Source organism: Meles meles, chromosome X, assembly GCF_922984935.1.
Source record: "Meles meles chromosome X, mMelMel3.1 paternal haplotype, whole genome shotgun sequence".
Lineage (NCBI taxonomy): Eukaryota > Metazoa > Chordata > Mammalia > Carnivora > Mustelidae > Meles > Meles meles.
The window spans coordinates 132,246,193-132,265,214 of record NC_060087.1 but is presented as its reverse complement, the minus strand read 5'-3'; the positions used below and the strand labels follow the sequence as shown (position 1 = coordinate 132,265,214).

The window sequence follows — 19,022 nt, the reverse complement described above, 5'->3', positions numbered from 1 at the left end:
CCAGGGACCCTGCATCAGAAGCAGAATGTAGGAAACTAAGGAACAAATAACTCAGTGTCTTCAGTAACTACACTGCAGGCCAAAAAAAAAAAGAGGAAAAGAAAAAGAACATAAAGATTAAAAGAGACTTAAGAGACCATCTGAATGCAATGTGGTAGACCTTATATGGATTTTGATTCAAACAACCAAATGCAAAACTCTAAGAGACAGGAAATTTTGAAAACTGGCCAGATATTTGATGATATTAAGGAATTATTAATTTTTTGTATGATAGTAGAGTACTGTATTTATAATTTTTAAAAACAGTTCTTACCTTTTAAAGATACACACTAAAATATAATGAAAGGATACATTTTATAATTGTTTCAAAACAATCGATAAAGCAATTTGCCGATCATTGCAGGTGGGTGATAAATATATGAGGGTCATTGTAATTTTTTCTTAGATATGTTTGGAAGTTGCCATAATAAAAAATGAAAACCTTTTTTTAAGTTCTTACACAAAAATATGCAACACAGAGGCTCATACCATTATGATTGGGGGATGGTTCATACATATTGTAAGCAAAACAACTTTTGTTGCCTTAAAATGAGGAGAAAAAAATGCAGATGGATGAATTCTAACAAGTTCCACGCATCCACTGGTAGCTACAATTTCCAAATTCAATCCATTTTTCCCGATAAGTTAAAAGGCAAACATATTAAAAGAAGGCCTTAAAAAAACATACATTTTGCAGAGATCACCTACAAGTGTAAGAATTAATTCTGTTTTCCTCATTCTCAGAACTCGTAGAGTCTCAAATAATTCTTTGGATCAGTCCCTTTTCTGGATACGTTTATAATCATGAGGTCATTATTCAGCTACTCCACCAACCCTGGATACCCGGTAAGTGCGAAGACGCAGCCGTCCCCTCCACAAGCGCACATTCCAGCTGCGGTTGCAGACAACAAACTGCGCTAAGATTCTACGCATGCGTACGTGGATCTATCCACTGTTACTCTGAAGAATAATTCTAAGAGCTGGGGCCATTGTGAGACAGCAGAGCGTGCGGCGGTGGAAGCAACTGACTTCCCGCGTGCTCCTGCTACCGTTCTCCCCTCTGAATGCCCGCGACGCCGCCTCTTTAAAACTCCGGCGGAGGCGTGAGGTGTTCCGTACCCACTAGACAAAGACACAGAACTGGCACAAAGGGGCTATGGCCACCCCTGATGTTTCAACAAGAGGCAAATAATACTTCACCTTTCAAAGCTTAAAACCTTTTCTGTGAAATAAAGATCCAAGAGCTTCTTCCCTTTCCTACCTATAGTCACTTATTTTACCATGAAGAAACCCTTTGGAAATAGCCATGAGTGCTTTACGGTGGAAAACACCCCCGGATAATATCTTATTATTAGCCCCTAAATGACTCACTAAATTTGACGGTCACCAAACACAGTATCTTTAGCTCAGAACCTATAGCTTTAGCACGAGTATTCGGATTTTTCAATTACAGTGCTTACACCGCCGTGTTTGTCGGGCTCATTAGAGCAGGGATATAAACAGCTCTCTTTCTGTAAGCTAAAACCGACTCAAAAGAAAGTAGACACCAGATACCAAGTCTTTCATGCTTAAAGGCAAATGTATTCAGTTCCTTTCCATGCAGCACATAAGGTACCTCTATGCTTGTGATTTCTTTTCGAAATCAAGTTTGGGACAACCTCTGAGGATCCACCCAACCTCCAAGGTGAGCCGTCTCATACACCATGGTCTGTTAAGTATCTGATAGGGGAGAAGGGGAAGGAACATTTTTGCTGACCTACAGATTAGTCAGGTGGGGAGAAGATTTCTGGGAGAAGAGCTGATGTCTATGGTCTATGCCTATGACGTCTATGGTCTCTTCCGCTGCCATCAAGTTCGTAACAGGGCTGTATCAACTTGCACCGACAGACGCCTACAGAAGCCATTCGGATATGCCACAGCAGGGAGGAAGTCATGGAAGAAGTAGGACAGACTTGATGTCCTATGATGGAGTGAAGAGGCTGCTGGCTGGAGAAAAACAGGAGTAACGGAAGTGAAGCTGTCGTCCTTAGGATGCCATGCCAAGCAGAAAGCCTCCACAAAATCCTCCAGTCACTAGAACGTTCTTCTTCACAAATGACACTACCTAGGAACAGAAGACAGCACAAGTGGGTTATTTTGCTAGGGATATTATTAGGAATCAGATCTCTATTACCCATGCGATCTGGACAATGTCAATCCCTTCACCACTGGGTCTCGAGGTCAAGACGGTAGCAGGGAAATCAGAGAGGGAGACAAACCATGAGAGACTGTGGACTCTGAGAAGCAAACTGAGGGTTTTGGTTTTGGAGAGGAGGGGGCTGGGGGGATGGGTGAGCCTGGTGGTGGGTATCATGGAGGGCACGGATTGCATGGAGTGCCCGGTGTGGTGCATAAACAATGAATTCCAGAACACTGAAAAAATTAAATTGAATTTTAAAAAATGGTAGCAGGGATGTTAATGTGAAATGATAAAATTCAAGAGGTGTTTCTGAAATGGGACTCTGATTGGATGACTGGCCATGTGAGGGATGAAGAGGAGAAGCCAAAGGCAACTCCTTGGAATCTGTCTTCAGTTATGTCTGTTAGAGAGCTAAGAAATCTGCCCGAGAGTTCATTCAGAAACAGGGACGGACAGAGTTCATGGGGGGAAATTACGGGGAAAGAGGAAAAGCTGTATTTAATAGACTGGTTACAGAGGCAATTCTCAGTTTCCAACTTCACTCCTTCGTTCTGACACCTACTTTCCAATCAAGGCTGCTCATTCTGAAGTCTCTCCTCCAAATTTTTCTATCCATTCATCCTGTCCATCCCTCAGTCCATGTGTCCATCTACCTCACCCACCCCCTCTGAGCCTCCTCTTGAGCAGAAGCTATGTATGTGCATTCTCACACCTCACCAGTCAGGGGATGACTGAAACTAGGGTACTCACACAACTTCCACCTCTTCCTGTCCGTTCACCTGCACCTCAGAACACGTGCTCAGCACCCTGTAGCTCCCGTGCTCTATCAGTTTTCATTTCAGAGAGAACTTTGGCTAAGTGGGCCAGACTCCCTCTTTCCCCAGTACAACCACCAGCTCGGACACTGTTCATTGTACCCTGGCCTCATCATTTCTTGAACTCAAGTACTGTGACTTCATGTCCCAACCATTTAAGCCACTCATACCCTGACCCGCTCCATGCTACTACCCGGAGCCTGGGATGCCTTAGCACCCTCGCTCCCACCACGCCGATGACTTCCCTCGTCCCTTTCACTGGCTGACTGGACTGGACGCCACATCTCCCCACTGAGGTACTATCTTTTGCCATCTACCACTCTTAGGGGGAATGAAAAAAATCATACAAATTCCTAAAATGATTGTTTTCATTCATTATCTTTTCTACTGTCTTACTTCCTACTCATTCCTCAACTTGCTACAGTTTGGCCAAAACTGTTGTCACTGAAGTCACTGATGACTTGATTGCTAAACACGGAAGGTATCACCCTCATTCCCTGGCTTCCCAGGTAACAGCACGGGCTCTAAGGGGGGAACCCGCCACTATCCCTGGAGCCTGTGACAGTACCAGGCCACAAAGAGGAATACAAAAATTTGTGGAATGAACTAATTCCAAACCTTCTGGATAGTTTATAACAAGTTCCCTCTGTGACTCAACAGTTTATTACTACTTCCCATGTCACTAAAGAAGTTTTCAACAATCACGTGTTACTTTCGTAATTATGTGAATAGTCACATTTTGGCAAAATGAAAAAAGTGTCACTTTTATAACCTTGAGCTTGAGGCAGGAGGAGAGAAGTGGGAGGAACTATCTGCACTCCTGGGAGCCCACAGATGCCACCTTCCAGCTGGGCAAAGGACCAGCTTTGGCCTGCCACCCACCACCACACAGCGACTGCCATTATGGACCCGGCAAGGTGGACCCGTCTGCTCAGTATTTACCACTCACCTACCTGTTTTCCAACTTCTAGAAACCTGCTGACATTTCTTGTCTTCCAGTATTTTTCTCCTGTTCTCTTCGTCTTTATGGAGAGACCTGTTTTATTTAACCTCTTTTATTTAACCTCTTTTATTTTGCTGCCATCACCTGGCAACATTTCAAGGACAAGGCCTGTTGCAATTTCCACCTAAATCCCTCTTCTGCACTTATTCCATCCCTTCTCTCTATGAACCCAGAACCTTCTTGACACCTTGATCCAAGTTTATTTCTCCCCACGTCAGAGCACTGATTTCTTCGGCACATTTAACGTTATTTCCAAAGGTAATAAAGTAGCAAAATTCTTTTAAAAAAGAAGGACTTCTCCTGTCCCTCCCAAGCGCCTGCCAGTGTAACCTAACCTGGTTCACGTGTTGGAGCAGAGGCGCGCGAACATCGCCTCTGCACCAAATGCTGCCCATTTTTAAATGAAGTTTAACCTAACACCGGAGCTCAGGAGTTGTGACAGAGACCACAGGGCCTACAAAGCTAGAAATATTTATCACCCAGCCCTTCACAAAGAACCGGCTGCCGACCTCTGAGGTTGAAGCTCCTGCTGGTTACGTGAGCACAGCCAGGGTGCACATTCCAGAGGAGCGCGCGCACGGAGACAAAGTGTGGTGCAAGACCATCTGCGTCGCACTTGCTGCAGAACTAATTCAACGCACGACCAAACCACATACGTGAACGATCATTTTGCATTCGCACTCCCTGACAGAAGTCACCCGCACGTCAATTACCCAGCTTCCCAGCTTTAAGCACGCGCCGAGGCTGGCACATCGGTGGATGTGAATGTCCACACCCCTCACACTGCAGACGAATGAAGTGGGCCTCACCTCCTCTGCTTTGCTTCTGACCTCCGTGGACAGCTGGTTGCTCTTACGGATCTTCAGCTGCTCCTTGGCTTTCTTCATGTCCTTCTCGACTCGCTGCCAGTCAACCTTGATGTACCCAGTATGGTTCGCAAGCTATCGTTTCGATAATGACGGCAAAGAACAAGAAACACAGGCTTGTTATTTCCGTTCATTACGATTGAGTCACTGAACCATGTTACGAAAAACCCTTCTGACTTTCCGTTTCTCGAGACATGTGCCGTCTAACTCCTTGCACGACCATGACATTCATTCCACATCTACTCAGTATCCACCCAACATGCCAGACCCTGTGCCTGATCCAGATCAACAGACTCGCCTTCAAGGACTCCTGGCAATCCTTTTACTCTTATTTATACTCTTATCCCTCTCTACAAACTTGTAAGTTAACTTAAAAATGTAAAATGGTGAGAAAATCAGAATTGAGAGTCAAGATATAAGGTGAAGAAACCTTACAGACTTAGAGCCAACATAATCGCTATCAGCTCAGAAAGAAATCTAGTCACGGCCCCGCAGAGATCCCTCCACAGCAGCTTCGTGTCCGTGGCACTGAGGGAAACACATCCAAATACTGTATAGAATCCGCCTACTTGCCTGCGTGAAGACAGCAGGCACAAACACTAAAGCTCGGGGAAAACACCTTCACTGAGAATGTGTGAATAGGGTAAAACTGATTTCAGTACGTTGTTTTCTGATGGATGAATGTTACCCAAGGAACGGAAGAGACTCATTACAGCCGTAATGATTTATAAAGATTGATCCTATTCAATATGGACATCGGCCAATATTGGCCAAGCTTCCATCAATGCCACTTCCCTCCACCAAAGTTTTGGGAAGTCATATCTATCTGAATTTCTCAAAGTATCGAAAACTGAAACTCCTCTCTACAGTCTCCTCCTGCATTGTTGCTCTTCCTCTCCATGGTCAAGATCCACGGGGGATGGCAGAGAAATGGGGTCATTCCTGGCCACTTCAGCAGAGGCTCCAAAGGCATGTTCCATAGGGTCTTCCAAGGTCTAGTGTGGCTGAAAATGGAGGAAAAGGACCAAGACGGAGGCTGTGAACTGACACCTCAGGGACAGAGGGATCTGGACAGAATTGCTAGACAGGTGGCAGCTGCCAACAAGAAGCTTTAGAACAGGGGCCCCTGGGGGGCTCAGTCGCTAAGCGTCTGCCTTCAGCTCAGGTCACAATCCCGGGCTCCTGGGACTGAGCCCCACATCGTGCTCCTGCTTAATGGGGAGGCTGCTTCTCCCTCTGCCTGCCATTCTCTCTGCTTGTGCTCTCTGTCAAATAAATAAGTAAAATCTTAAAAAAAAAAAAAAGCATTAGAACAAACACTGGGTTGAAAAACTGTCTCATTCGTAAAAAGGCTACGTGGATGGCAAATAAGCCTGAGTCCAGCTGAGGACCGGGGCTGAGGGTGTGGCCAAGGAAGGCCTCGTGCGACTGAAGGCTGAGGTATCTAGGAATAAAATCAAGGCACAGTGTAGAAGATGTATATGAAAAAACATTTTAAAGCCTATGCGAAGACATTAAAGACCTAAGTAAATGGAGAGAAAGCACATATTCATAGACGACTCATTATCATAAAAGACATTGATTCTTCCCACGTTTACTTTATGGCCACCGCATCCCTCCAGTGACTAACAGCTGAGTGCACAGCACTGACTCCTTGGTGCCACCCGCCTCCCCTAGCCAGGAGGAACCCCTGTACTCCTTGACCACCTGGCTCACACAATACCAGAATCCCATTTTGAGAGTCTTTCCTGGTGTCCTTTCAGTATCAATTGCTTCTCTCCGTCAGGGCCCCCAAGATTAAGAGATTAAGAGATCTTTTAATGTATATAAACAATGAATCACGATGTTGTATCCTGAAACTAATACTGTACGTCAAATACACTTCGAGTGAAAACAGTTTAAGATGGAAGTTAAAAAGCTATTTCGAAGCAACACGAAGATATTTACAAAGTCAAGTCCGGAGCAGGGTGTCGGGGGAACCACAGGGACAGCTGTCACTGCACTTCTGCCGGAAGGGCCGAGAGGAAGGACAGGGAAAGGTGCGAGCAGGGCCGCCGCCATGCAGGGAGTCGGACCTGCCAGAGAGGCAGCAAGAGGCCCAGACCTGCCCCGGGCCGCTCTGCGTATCTAGCTCCAGCCACCTCCTACCTGTAACCGAGAGACCCGAGAGACCCGCAGCCACACACACCCGCCTTACCCTCTCCAAATTACTGAGCCACAGAAACTGTGAGAGATAATAAAATGGTGGTTATGTCGAGCTTCGTATTTGAATCTGCTGTGTGGCAACACCATGCCCTGACCCGGCCACCAGCCGGGCCTGCCAGTCACCAGCCTTCTTCTCCCACACACTGAACTTCCACCTGACCCAAGTGGGAAACTCACTCCTCCTGCGGTTCAAAGTAGCACTTACCCTGCTAAAATGAGGGCTGTCGACCGCAGGACACAAAGGACTATGAATTCAGAGACTGGGGCACAATTCAGCAAGTTATGGCTCCTACAGAGCAGTGGTTCTCAGACTCTGCTCCACATGACAATCACCTCAGGACTCTTAAAAACACTTAGATGTGACGGCGCCTGGGGAGCTCAGTCAGTGAAGCGTCTGCCTTTAGCTCAGGTCATGTTCCTGTGTCCTGGGATCGAGTTCCACATCAGGCTCTCTGCTCGGCAGGAGCCTGCTTCTCCCTCTGCCTGCCATTCCCTCTGCTTGTGCGCACTCTCTGTCAAATAAATAAATAAAAGCTTTAAAAACAACACACTAAGATGTGTGAGCAGACCTTCCACCTATGAAATCAGGTGGGGAGAGGACAGGAGGCAGGCCTCAAGCATTAGCGCTTTTTAAAACTCCTTAGGTAGGGGCACCTGGGTGGCTCAGTGGGTTAAGCCTCTGCCTTCAGCTCAGGTCATGATCTCAGGGTCCTGGGATCGAGCCCCGCATCGGGCTCTCTGCTCAGCGGGGAGCCTGCTTCCTCCTCTCTCTCTGCCTGCCTCTCTCTCTGCCTGCCTCTCTGCCTGCCTCTCTGCTTACTCGTGATCTCTTTCTGTCAAATAAATAAATCTTTAAAAAAAACTCCTTAGGTAATCCCAACGTGGAGTCAAGTTTGCAAACCAATACCTTGTAGTTCTGAAATAAACTCTGGCTCGTCCGGCGCAGACAGGATGTCCGACCGGACTGTCATTTGGCCCTCATTTCTCACTGACTGTTCTGGAATCAGTAAAATAAACCCTACCACAGGGCCCTGCATAACACTTCATATTTCTGAAATCACATTTAATATTTCAAGTGGTCTTAAAAACCCTACAAGGGAGCTATGATATGGAATATGTGCTATATGTCCCCATGTTACAGATTCCGAAACAAAATGTGACTACTAACTGATGAAATTTGATTCAAATGGTCACTAGCATTTCAAATAGTATGCTGAAAATAAGTGCAAAGGCTATTCTAGAATAATATACCCAAAACAATGTTACGGTTCCTCATACCGCATTCCTCATGGGCAAGGGGGACTTCCAAACATCTAGGGACATTTCACATACACACCTGAAGGAGAAAAAATCCACCTCCCACGGCTGTTGCAGCCAACTTTCCAACCTTCTGGAATATGAAACCCGTGCACCTACAAAAACCAAAGCAACGTCAGACAAGTGGACAGGCTGTTGAGTGCACACGCACATGTCCGTCTAACAACGTTCAGATCTTACTTACCTTGGGATGCCCCAGCTCCTTCCCACTCTTACGCTGTATCAGCAGAGAGCAGAGGCTCTGAACTCACCAAGACCCTGATTCAAATCCTAGCTCTACCACTTATTAATTTTGTGGTCTTGAGCAAATCTAAAGATTTATGTATTTATTTATCTGAGAGAGAGCACGGGCAGGTGGAGGGGCAGATGGAGAAGCAGACTCCCTGCCCAGCAGGGATCCTGGGACTCCGGGATCATGACCTGAGCTGAAGGCAGTTAGACAGTTAATCAACTCAGCCACCCAGGCGCCCCTGGGTCGCACTTTAGAAGATGACTCTGGCTACACTGTGGAGAAGGGATTCTAGGGGGAAAGCATAAAGGCAAATATACGCCCAGAAAATTAACAAATCTGAGGGGACCCCCCAAGCTCTGCAAACTAGTAAGTGACTTCTGCAGTATAAGAGAGCCGTATACAAAACCCAACTGCATTTCTATATATAAGCAATGAACAGTCAGAAGTTGAAATTTAAAAATACCATTTATAATAGTATCAAAAAATAAGATGTGCAAGACCTACAAAGCATTGCTGAGAGAAACAAAGAAACCTAAACACGGTTTATGGATCAATGCAATCCCAGTCAAAATCTCATCAGATTTTTCACAGAAATTGGCAGCAAGCTTATTCTATACGTCATATGAAAATGCTGTGTACCCAGAACTGTCATATCAACTTCAAAAAAGTACAAAGTTGGGGCACCTGGGCGGCTCAGTGGGTGAAGCCTCTGCCTTCGGCTCGGGATATGGTCCCAGGGTCCTGGGATCAGGCCCCGCATCGGGCTCTCCACTCTGTGGGGAGCCTGCTTCCCCCTCGCCCTCTGCCTGCCTCTCTGCCTACTTGCAATGTCTCTCTCTCTGTCAAATAAATGAAAAAAAAAAAAAAAAAGCTAAAGCTACAAAAAAAAAGTTGATAAATTACATTTCAAGGTTCAGAACTTCGGTTCTTTACTGTTAGGTGAATAAAAAGCTAAAAAGTAGAAGAATATATTTGCAAATCACATATCTGATATAAAAGTTGTATCTGGAATATGTAAAGAACACTCATAACTCTGTAATGAGAAAACCAACATGCCAATCAAAATGTGGAGAAAGATCCGAGCAGATACCTCATCGAAGATGGATGGCAAAAACAAGGCCATGAAAAGATGCTAATATCGTTAATCATTAGGGAAATTCAACATAAAACTACAGTGAGACACCACTTGATGGTTGTAATAAAAAAGGCATAATGCCCAAGAGCTAGTGAAGGCATGGAAAGACCGGAACCATCCTACGTTGCTGGCAGAGATATAAGATAGTATGGGCATTTCACCAAAGAGTATGCCGGGTTCTGAAGAAGTTAAGGCGTTCCACTTACAACCCCCAGCCATGCTATTCCCAGACCCAAAAGAAAGAAAAGCGTATGTTCATGCAGACTCGTACACAAATGTTCATAGCAGTTTTGGCCCCGAAGTGGAAACAAACCAATACCCACCAAAGGTAAAGGACAAACAAAATGGTTCTTCCACACAACAGACGACTACTTATCAAGGAAAAGGACTGAACTACTGATTTAAAAGAAACAGCACAGATGAACCTCAAAACTAGTATGCTAACCAGAAGAAAGCAGCCAGACAAAAAAAGAACACATACTGTATAATTCCATTTATATATAATTCTTAGAAGATGCAAAGTAGTCTACAGTGATAGAATGCAGATCAGAGGTTAGTGGGGGCATGAAAGGGATTAGGCAGACGTACAAAGAAACTTCTAGAGTGATGGATGTGTTCATTACCTTGATTGTGGTTATGACTTATGCGTATGTATATGTCAAAATTTATCAAACTGTATACTTTATAAGATTTTATTTATTTATTTGACAGAGAGAGAGAGAGAACACAAGCAGGGGGAGGGGCAGAGGGGGAGGGAGAAGGGAGCCAGATTGGGGGATCCCAGGGTTCTGGGATCATGACCTGAGCCAAAGGCAGACACTTCCCCAGCTGAACCACTCCGGCGCCCCTCAAATTGTTTACTTGTTTCAATTGTACTTTTAAACAGTTAAAAAAAGCAAGTTAAAAAGTAAGTTAAATTGTACTTTTAAACAATTGTATACTTCTTTATACTTCTGATTTGGTGATTTATTTACTAAACTGTTTAAAAAAAATAAAGAATAGCCAAAAAGTTCCTGGGAAACAAAATGGCAGTTACACACACAGAGATGCCTGACATACAACAGAGGGAGTGCGGCAGAGTAATGGGGGAAGGATAACTTTTGGAATAAACTGAATTGGGACAACTGGGTATTCCACACCAAAAAAAAAAAAGAGGAATCCACCACAAACCAGACACAAAAAACAATTCCAGGTGGATTTATAAATGTAAATATGAAAGGTAAAGAAATAAAGTTCTAGCATATGGGGTAGGCAAAGATTACTTAAACAGGGCACAAAAATTACTAACCATTAAGGTAAAGATCAGTACAATTGAGTATATTAAAAATAAGAACAGTGCATCAAAAGATACCAAAAGGCAAATGAAAAGACAATCACAGAATGCAGAATGAGTAAAAATATCTGTAAAACATACAACCAACAAAGGACACCTATTCAGAATATATAAAGGACTGTTATAACTCTGTAAGAAAAAGAATGACAACAGAAAAATTACAAAAGATTAAAAATGAAACTTTATCAAAGAAGAGATCCAAAATGGTCAAGAAGTTAGTCAATGTCACCACTACTCAGCAAAGTATAAATGAAAAACATGTGAGATACGACTATCAGACCAGTAAAAATTTAAGTCTGGCAATATCAAGTGCTCACACGAATGGAGAGCATGAATAACACTCAATCCTTGTTGCTGAGAGGGTAAACTGTTAAAACTACTTTTGGAAAGCAGTTTGACATTACCCAGCAAAGCCAGATACTTACGTCCCATAACCTAGCAATTCAACTCCTAGGAACAGACCATACAAAAAATGTGCATATATACACACCAGGAAATTAACTGTACAGTGTTCCTATCAGCATTGTTTAAATTAGCCAAAAACTGGGGACACCTGGGTGGCTCAGTCATTAAGCATCTGCCTTCGGCTCAGGTCATGATCTCAGGGTCCTGGGATGGAGCCCCACATCGGGCTCCCTGCTCGGGGCAAGCCTGCTTCTCTTCTCCCTCTGCTGCTCCCCCTGCTGTGCTCTCTAACTCACTGTCAGATAAATAAATAAAATCTTCTAAAAAAATTAGCCAAAAATGGAATCAACTCAAATGTCAGTCATCGCCTGGATAAAAATAGTATGGTGTATCATGCAATGAAATTCTATATACAAATGAAAACAAAGAAACTACAGCTACACACAAAACAAACTGAGCAAAAAAGGTAAGACTCAAAAGAATACACATAATTGCATTTATTTAAAGTTCAAAAGCAGGTTAACTATAGTATATTAGTTACTGATAGAACTGGTGTTACAACTACAAGAAAAACCTGCGTAATTATCAGTGCAGCATTTATCTCTAGAGCTTCTGGAGTGCGAGTTACATTTGTTTACTTGTGTGGTTGTTACATAGGTGTCTGCTCTATATGTATTCATTAAAACGTACACATATTATAGGTACTATTCTGCACTTACATTATCTTGTACAATAACATTTTCAAATGTAAAAAGCAGAGACGAGACTGATGCATTATATATTCCTTGAATTTGTTACAAATGAAGCCATAAGCTGCGTCACAACTGAGAAGTTACTGGCTGACTCCTAATTATACCGCTTTCTATCTATATGGCCCTGGGCCTTTTAAGCCTTAGTTCCTACAAAATGAGCATAATTACAATACCAATGTCAGAGCTGGTGTGAGAAGGAAATGAGGTATCTATATAAATACTAAAATATTTCTGTATGTTTGTGTTCTCTACTTCTTGGCATAGAGAAAAGTGAACTCTTGTATACTCTTAGTGGAACTGTAAACTGGTGCAGCCATTGTGAAAACAATATGGAGGATTCTCAAAAAATCAAAAATAGGGTGCCCGTGAGGCTCAGTCAGTGAAGCGTCTGCCACTGGCTCAGGTCGTGATCCCGGGGTCCTGGGATCCAACCGCACATTGGGCTCCCTGCTCGGCTCCCTCTCCCTCTGCCATTTCCCTGCTTGTGCTCTCTCTCTCTCTCTCTGACAAATTAATAAAATCTTTTAAAAAAACTAAAAATAGAACTATCACAGGATCCAGCAATTCCGCTTCGGGAAATATATCTAAAGGAAATAACCCTAACCCGACTCAAAAAGATAGCTGCCACCCCCACATTCACTGCAGCACTGTTTACAATAGCCAAGTCATGGAAACAACCTGAGATACATCAGTGGATGAACGGATAAATGTGATACACACACACGCCCCACATACACCATGGAGTATTATGCCACCATCCAAAAACGAAATCCTACCATTTGTGATAACACGGACTGACCCTGAGGACATTATGCTGAGTGAGAAGTCAGACAAAGACAGACAAATGCTGTATGATCCCCATTATATATGCAAACCCATAGGAAAAGTGATCAAATCTGTGCTTACCAGAGGCAGGGGGCTGGGAGAGGGGGAATTAGATGAAGGTGGTCAAAAGGTACCAATTCCCACTTAGAAGGAAGTATTAGGGAGGACTGTAGCTACCACTGCTGTATGGTGTACAAGAAATGGTTAGGAGAGTAGATTCTGAGAGTTTTCATCTCAAGAAGAAAATTTTTTTCTTCTCTTTTTATTATATGTGTATCAGATGATGAATGTTCACTAACCCTATTGTGGTAATCATTTGACAGTATACATCAATCAAACCTTAAACTTAAATAAAGTGATGTTTGTTTATTTCTCAATAAAACTGGAAGAAAAATGAGGACAGACAGTGCAGTACCAATTTCAGAGTTGTTGTGAGAAGGAAATGAAATGTTTAAGTACTCAAAACAGCGCCTGGCATGTAGTAAGTACTATGTTTACGTGAATGCTACACACTAAGTGATCAATGTCACAAAAGTCAATGTGCTTTCATTAGTTAAGGAGAAGGTTCGTTAACTGCAAAGCTAAATCAGGCAAAAAGACACCGGACATCGTTCTCATCACTTACCATCCAGTAACACCTCCAATTAGCAGCTGGGTTGCCACGCTGTATTTTTCAGCCGAGGGCCCAGACTCCTGCCCAAACAGCTTGCGCCACCACGGCTGCTTTTTAGCAAATTCTGCAAGGTCCAGTGACTCAAAATTTCCCTCAAAGTTTCCTACAAGAATTAAGATACTGAATAAGAAAATATTAACTTTTACAATAAATCACAATTCTTAACTAGATTTAAGAGATTTTTAAGGAAATGGGTATTATAGTAAAAACCTGCAAATATTCTATTTTAAATGGCAAATTAACTCTGAAATTGTAGCTAGCGACTTGAAAATCAGACTAAAATCAACAAATAATGATCTGTCTTAGAGGAAAGAACAACTAGACAATTTAGAATTAGTAGCCTAGTTTTTTCTCTCAAATTTAAAAACAACCAATGGCTGCACAAAACCTGATAGTAATAATAATGTATCCTAAATAAAACGGATTTTCTTCATTGCCTCTCCTTTTCAAGAATACCTCAATACTATTTAGCCCACAAACTCAAATTCTTACCACTATATGGATCTCCGTTGATAATAAAAATAAAAGGTAATGTTTAATTGAGCTGTTACTATTCACCAAGCAATGTGCTAAACAATAAACATGTATACCTAATTAAATCCACAGAACATAGTAGGCACAAAACAAGTTACTATTTATTACCCTGCTGTATAATTAAGAAACAGAAGCTCAGAGGTTAAGTGATTTGCCCAAGAAAGGAAAAAGTGAACAAAATATCTAATCCCATTTTCTATGGGAATATAATGTAGGGATAAATTTAATGAACAAGACACAAGACCTCTACACTGTAAAGAACAAAACACTGCAGCGAGAAAGTGAAGATGACTGAAACTGACGCAAGGCCATACAGTTAAGATGTTCCCTCTCTCCCTAACCATCTACAGACTCCATGCCATCCCAGTCAAAGAGTCCATTTTTACCTAGAAGTGGAAAAGCTGGTTCTAAAATCTACACGGAGATGCAAGGACTCACCTAGAGTAGTGTTCCAGGTCCTGTGCTAAATTGCCCCAAAACTTCATGGAGCTAACAATAATGTATTATGCTCTTAGATTCTGCGGGTCAGGATTCAGACAGGACATGGCAGTACAGTCCATTCCTGTTCCGTGATGTCTGAGGAGTCAGCTGGAAGCCTTACAGGCAGAAGGTCTGCAATCATCTCTCACACTCACACACATAGGCTGCCTCTCTGTGTGGGTTCATCTGGACTTCCTTACAGCGTGGTGCCTAGGCTCAAGGGTGCACTCCAAGGGAGGCAGTGAGAGAGCAGGGAGGCAGCTTGAGGGCTAAGCAGAAGCTGTTAACTATTTAAGACCTGGCTCCAGAAGCCATGCACTGTGACTTCCAGCACTTTCTGTAGAAGCAGTCACAAACTCCCACACAGATTCAAGAGGGAATAAGTAGATCCCATCACTGAGTGGGAGGAGTGTCAAAGTCACACTAAGAGCAGGTGGAATGAAAGATACTGTTGCAATCATTTAGGAAAATACAATGTGCCACAAGTGGTCAAAACGGTTTTGGGGGGAAAAGAACAGTTTGGGGCGCCTGGGTGGCCCAGTCCGTTAAGCCTCTCCTCTTGGTTTCAGCTCAAGTCATGGTCTCAGGGCTGTGAGACTGGGCCCCCGTGGGACTCCTTGCACAGAGAGGAGCCAGCTTGGGATTCCTTCCCCATCTCCCCCTCTCCCCTGCTCTTCCCCCCCTGCCCCCGCTCCCCACCTGCTCCCGTGCGCTCTCTCTCAAATAAGTAAATCTGACAACAAAAAAAGAACAACGTTCAAGGAATTTCAAGACTTCTTGCAAAGCTACAGTGGAATACAGCTACCTAAGGTCAAGACTTAAAAAGCTATCATATTTGACAGTGTGGAACTGACAAATATGAATGGAAGAGAACAGAGTCCACAAGCAGACGTACACATACCCATTCGATTTTCAAAAACATGTCACCAAGGCAATTTAATAAAGAAAGAGTGTTTTAACAAATTGTGTTAGAAGTACTAGGTATCTGTACCAAAAAAATAATGCAATCACTACCTTACATCATACACAAAAGAAAATTCAACATGGATCATAGATCCCAATTTAACAGAACCAAAATATGGATGTTTGAGGAACTAGGTATTCTATGGGTTTACAAGTAGTTACACGAAAATTATTTTTCTAATGTAACATTAGACACCAGTACAAAAGAACAGTAAAACATTACTGCTATGTTGAAGAAATTCTCTCCCTGTGTTAAACAATATCACTGAAAACAAGAATGAAAAAGGGGGGGGGGGGGCGCCTGGGTGGCTCAGTGGGTTAACCCTCTGCTTTCGGCCCAGGTCATGATCTCTCCATCCTAGGATCAAGACCCGAGTCTGGCTCCTGAGTGGAGAGCCTGCTTCCTCCTCTCTCTCTGCCTGCCTCTCTGCCTACTGGTGATCTCTGTCTGTCTGTCAAATAAATAAAATCTTTTAAAAAAAGGAATGAAAAAAAAGCCCACCAAGAATGAGTTTTGAGGGTTGTTTTTTTTCTTCAAGATTCATTTACTTTAGAGAGGGGCGAGGTGCAGAGGGAGGGGGAGAGAATCTCAGGCAAACTCCCTGCTGCGCACAGAGCCCAATGGGGGGCTCGATTTCACCACCCTGAAATGTCGACCTGAGCTGAAACCAAGAGTCAGACGCTTAACCTACAGGGCCATCCAGGCGCCCCTGAGTTTTCTTTTAATGCAATTTTGGAGGCTCCAGTGAAAAGGGGGATCAAATCAGAGACGTTTAGTTCCTGCAACTTCACTCAGTTATTCAATGAACACTCTTAACCAGTATGTAGACAAAAGTCATTTAGCCTTGTTTATGGGTCACAGCAAAGAATTACATTGTGCATTTCAACCCCCTGGTCACATAAATTCGATAGAGTTCTGGTCAATGTTTAACAACCGGCTGGGTATGATCTCTAGGGTGTATCAATTTCCACGAGGTACTCACTCTCCGTGAGTGTGACAACATGGAACTGTGACATAACTGAACGCAGGGTTGGAGAGAGATGTACACAGTAGCATCCCATACTGTTATTTCCATCACACAGCATAGATGTAAATAACGTCAATAGTTAAGAGCATACCATAGCAGATAATTAAAAAGTGATGAATTCTGAGTATCTTCACTCAGAAGATATTGTTTTCAATATAATTTATGTAACTTTAGGTTTATGTAATTGGGTTTTCGATGATGGCCGTGTTTCGCAATGGGATCTTGTGAATATGACGTGAAGCAAGGTAATTAATTAGTGGGGAAAGAAGCGTGATTGAAAGCCATGCTCCTCCGTGTATTTTATTATAGGGAATCTTCTTTGAGTACACGGACTAAATTAAAAAAGAAAACAAAACTATCTCCAAGTACAATCCCACGAGCGCAAGAGACGGCTCCTTTGCACACAGCAAGAGGTTTGCCAGGTGGCAAAGGGACTACGCTGCCGCGGGCTGAAAGTGCCCGGGCGCTTCCGAGAACGACGACAGAACGTCTCCGGGGCGGCGCCGGAAGGCGGACTGAGCCCAACTCGACCACACCCCGGGGCAGTTCGGTCCCAGCCTGGCGCCTGACCTTGGCCGGACCCTGGGAGCGGCAGGGTCAGGGGCGAGCCCGGGACGCCCTCCCGGTCCGCGCGCCGCCAGAACTCCCGGAGGAGCTCCGCCGGGACCCGCGGGCGCGCAGCCCTTCCCTTTCCGGAGCCGAAAAAGGCGACTCCCCGTGGCGCCGGCGCGACGCGCGCCCGCCCCTACCTTGACTGGACGCGGCCATTTCGGCGAGTTCGTCTCGCGATGACACCCGCAGCGTTTCGGCGCGGTAGGGCGCGGAGTGACGCGCCGTCATCGCCGCAAGCTGGCTTCCGGCACGTGGGGCAGATGTTTCCATTCCCACGGCGGCGGCGGAAGAGGGCGGGCCGGGCGCCTCGCGGGCACTTCCCCACTCCCCCCCCCCCCCCCCGCCGCGCGTAGCTGCGTCACAAGGCTCCGCGGCCCCGCCCCGCAGCGGCGCCGAGACGCGCGTGCGCAGAGAGCCGGCTCTGACGGAGGCGCTTGCCGGGAAGTTTCTTGAAACCTTACCGTGGCCTCGCCGTCCCCTAGTGAGGACAGTTTAACCATTACTTTATTAAAAGTAAGCTGACCAGTGTAAACGTTGAGCACGTATTTATCAGTGCTTGTATGTGCCTGACTTTGTTCCAGTAGAGAAAGACGCTTAAAAAACGATTGCAATGAGAAGCGCTTAGAAAGAAGCTTCCCTGCCTGCAGTGCCTGTGGAGCCATTTGCGTGCCAGAGCGCGTCTCCCCACCGCACCCCTAAGCCAGTCGTCTCGCTCTCACGCCATCCCAATTAATGGCAAGTTCACAATTCCAAAAGCTTTGGTCTTAGTTTTGAACGCCTCTCTCAATGCCCCATAGATACCGCCTGACAGTGAATCCAGCAGGTTCTCACTCTCCAGTGCTATCATCTTAGCCCAACTTCAGTCAGTCATTTCTTGCCCGAAGTGAATAGGTCGACCTGCTCCTAACCTTATCTGCCTAAAGTCTGTTCTGTCCCCCGTAGCCAGAAACACCAGTCTAAAAGCTAATTCTGATCACAGCCCTCCTCTACTCAGAAGCCTACCGTGTCTCCCTGTTGCCCTCAGTGGAGAAGCCAAACTCCTTTTGATGAACTGTAACCTACTCAGTGAGATTTCCCTTAAAATTGTAACCTTGTACGTCCCTCCTTACCCTGCTAACTTTCCTTTTGTTCACAGCACTTATTTCTCCCCACAAGATACTGTATGACAGACTTATGGTAAGTATTGATTGTATCAGCTGCTTATATATTTCACTGCTCTGTACCCCTCACTTAGAAGCGGAGCGTAGGAGTTTGGACCATGAAGTATGGAGTTGGATTACATGGGTTGGAACGCTACTGCTTGCAAACCGTGTAATCTTGGCCAAGTTGCTGAACCTCTCTGTGCTTCACTTTCATCACCTGAGAAATAAAGACAAGAATAGCAGCTGAATTAAAGTAACCTACACCAGTTCCTGACCAGCACATGCCAGCTAGTACATGCATCCCGGTGCCTGCCGGAGGAGGTTTCAGCAAATGTTTACCAAAGGGATTTCTTCCTGCTTGTTTCCAAGCTGTACAACCCCTCACCAGTTGCTCTCAGTCACATTCATACTGTGCAAAACTGGACACTCGGTGGTAACATTTCTTATAGCAACACTGGTCAAGTTTCTTCTTTTTATCTCCTAC

At 44.4% G+C, this 19,022-nt stretch overlaps 1 protein-coding gene across 1 annotated transcript; it reads right to left on the bottom strand.

Moving 5' to 3' along the window:
• Window positions 1-1,930: 1,930 nt before the first annotated feature.
• On the bottom strand, window positions 1,931-17,702 carry FUNDC2 (FUN14 domain containing 2). The gene is made up of 5 exons (XM_045996008.1): window positions 17,534-17,702; window positions 13,732-13,882; window positions 8,444-8,519; window positions 4,846-4,977; window positions 1,931-2,143 (listed from the first exon to the last, which is right to left on the bottom strand). The coding sequence occupies exons 1-5, from the start codon at window positions 17,664-17,666 to the stop codon at window positions 2,066-2,068; spliced, it is 570 nt and encodes a 189-aa protein (XP_045851964.1). The 5' UTR covers window positions 17,667-17,702; the 3' UTR covers window positions 1,931-2,065.
• Window positions 17,703-19,022: the final 1,320 nt, after the last annotated feature.